Source organism: Seriola lalandi, unplaced genomic scaffold (assembly GCF_002814215.2).
Source record: "Seriola lalandi dorsalis isolate HSWRI2012SDOR001 ecotype SW California unplaced genomic scaffold, Sedor1 jcf7180002054593, whole genome shotgun sequence".
In the NCBI taxonomy this organism is placed as follows: Eukaryota; Metazoa; Chordata; class Actinopteri; order Carangiformes; family Carangidae; genus Seriola; species Seriola lalandi.
The window spans coordinates 1-739 of record NW_019525146.1 but is presented as its reverse complement, the minus strand read 5'-3'; the positions used below and the strand labels follow the sequence as shown (position 1 = coordinate 739).

General features: G+C 44.9%; 1 protein-coding gene across 1 annotated transcript in view; it reads right to left on the bottom strand.

Moving 5' to 3' along the window:
* Positions 1 to 181, bottom strand: part of LOC111664586 (echinoderm microtubule-associated protein-like 6) — a gene marked incomplete at both ends in the record, with an annotated part of 21168 nt that extends 20987 nt beyond the window's left edge. Inside the window, one exon of the mRNA XM_023419247.2 lies at positions 108 to 181. Coding sequence (XP_023275015.2) covers positions 108 to 181 — 74 coding nt within the window. The remainder of the gene's footprint in view (positions 1 to 107) is intronic.
* Between the last annotated feature and the right edge of the window lie 558 nt (positions 182 to 739).

Sequence of the window (739 nt, the reverse complement as noted above, 5' to 3'; positions counted from 1 at the left end):
GGGGGGGGGGTTACTGCACCAAAATAAAAGGGTTTAAAAGGCGCCTCTGCAGGGAGGAACAGCACGGGGCTGAGTTCTCGTTTCCTGCCGTTTATCTTCTTCCTCACCTCAAAGATCTCGCTGTCCTGGGTTCCCGCCAGGATCCGGTCGGCTCGCCAGCAGACGCTGCGAATAGACAGACCTGGAGGAGGAAGAGGAGGGAGAGGAGGAAGAATATTGATATATGAATATACTGTATATCTGCAGAAAGAGACGAGATGTAGTTATCGGACTTTAAAATAAAGACAGGAAAAGACAAAAAAAACATAAGATGTCGAGTAATTGGAGAAGAAAAGGAAAAGGAGGATGAAATCAAAAGAACGATGACAACAGGGGAAAGAAAGAGGAAAGAGGAAATTGGGATTCAAGAAAAATAGAGAGAAAGTAAAGAGGAAAAATGGAGGGAAAGGATGAAGAAGGAGGAGAGGATTTATAAAAAGATCTGAGCAGATGAAGAATGGGAAAAAAACTGGAAGAAGAAGAGAGAAAGTGATGAGAGGAAACCAAATCGCTGGAACGAAAGTCAAGAAAAGAAAAGGAGAAAAGGAAACCAGGGAGTTGATGGATGAGTATTGATGAGGAGGTGTTTCTGATCGATTAACTCCAGTTAATGAGCTGGAAACCTCCAACCTCCTCCTCACACAGCTTCACAGCCTGGAGGATGCAACATCATCTCAAGCAGCCACCAAGCCCCGCCCAC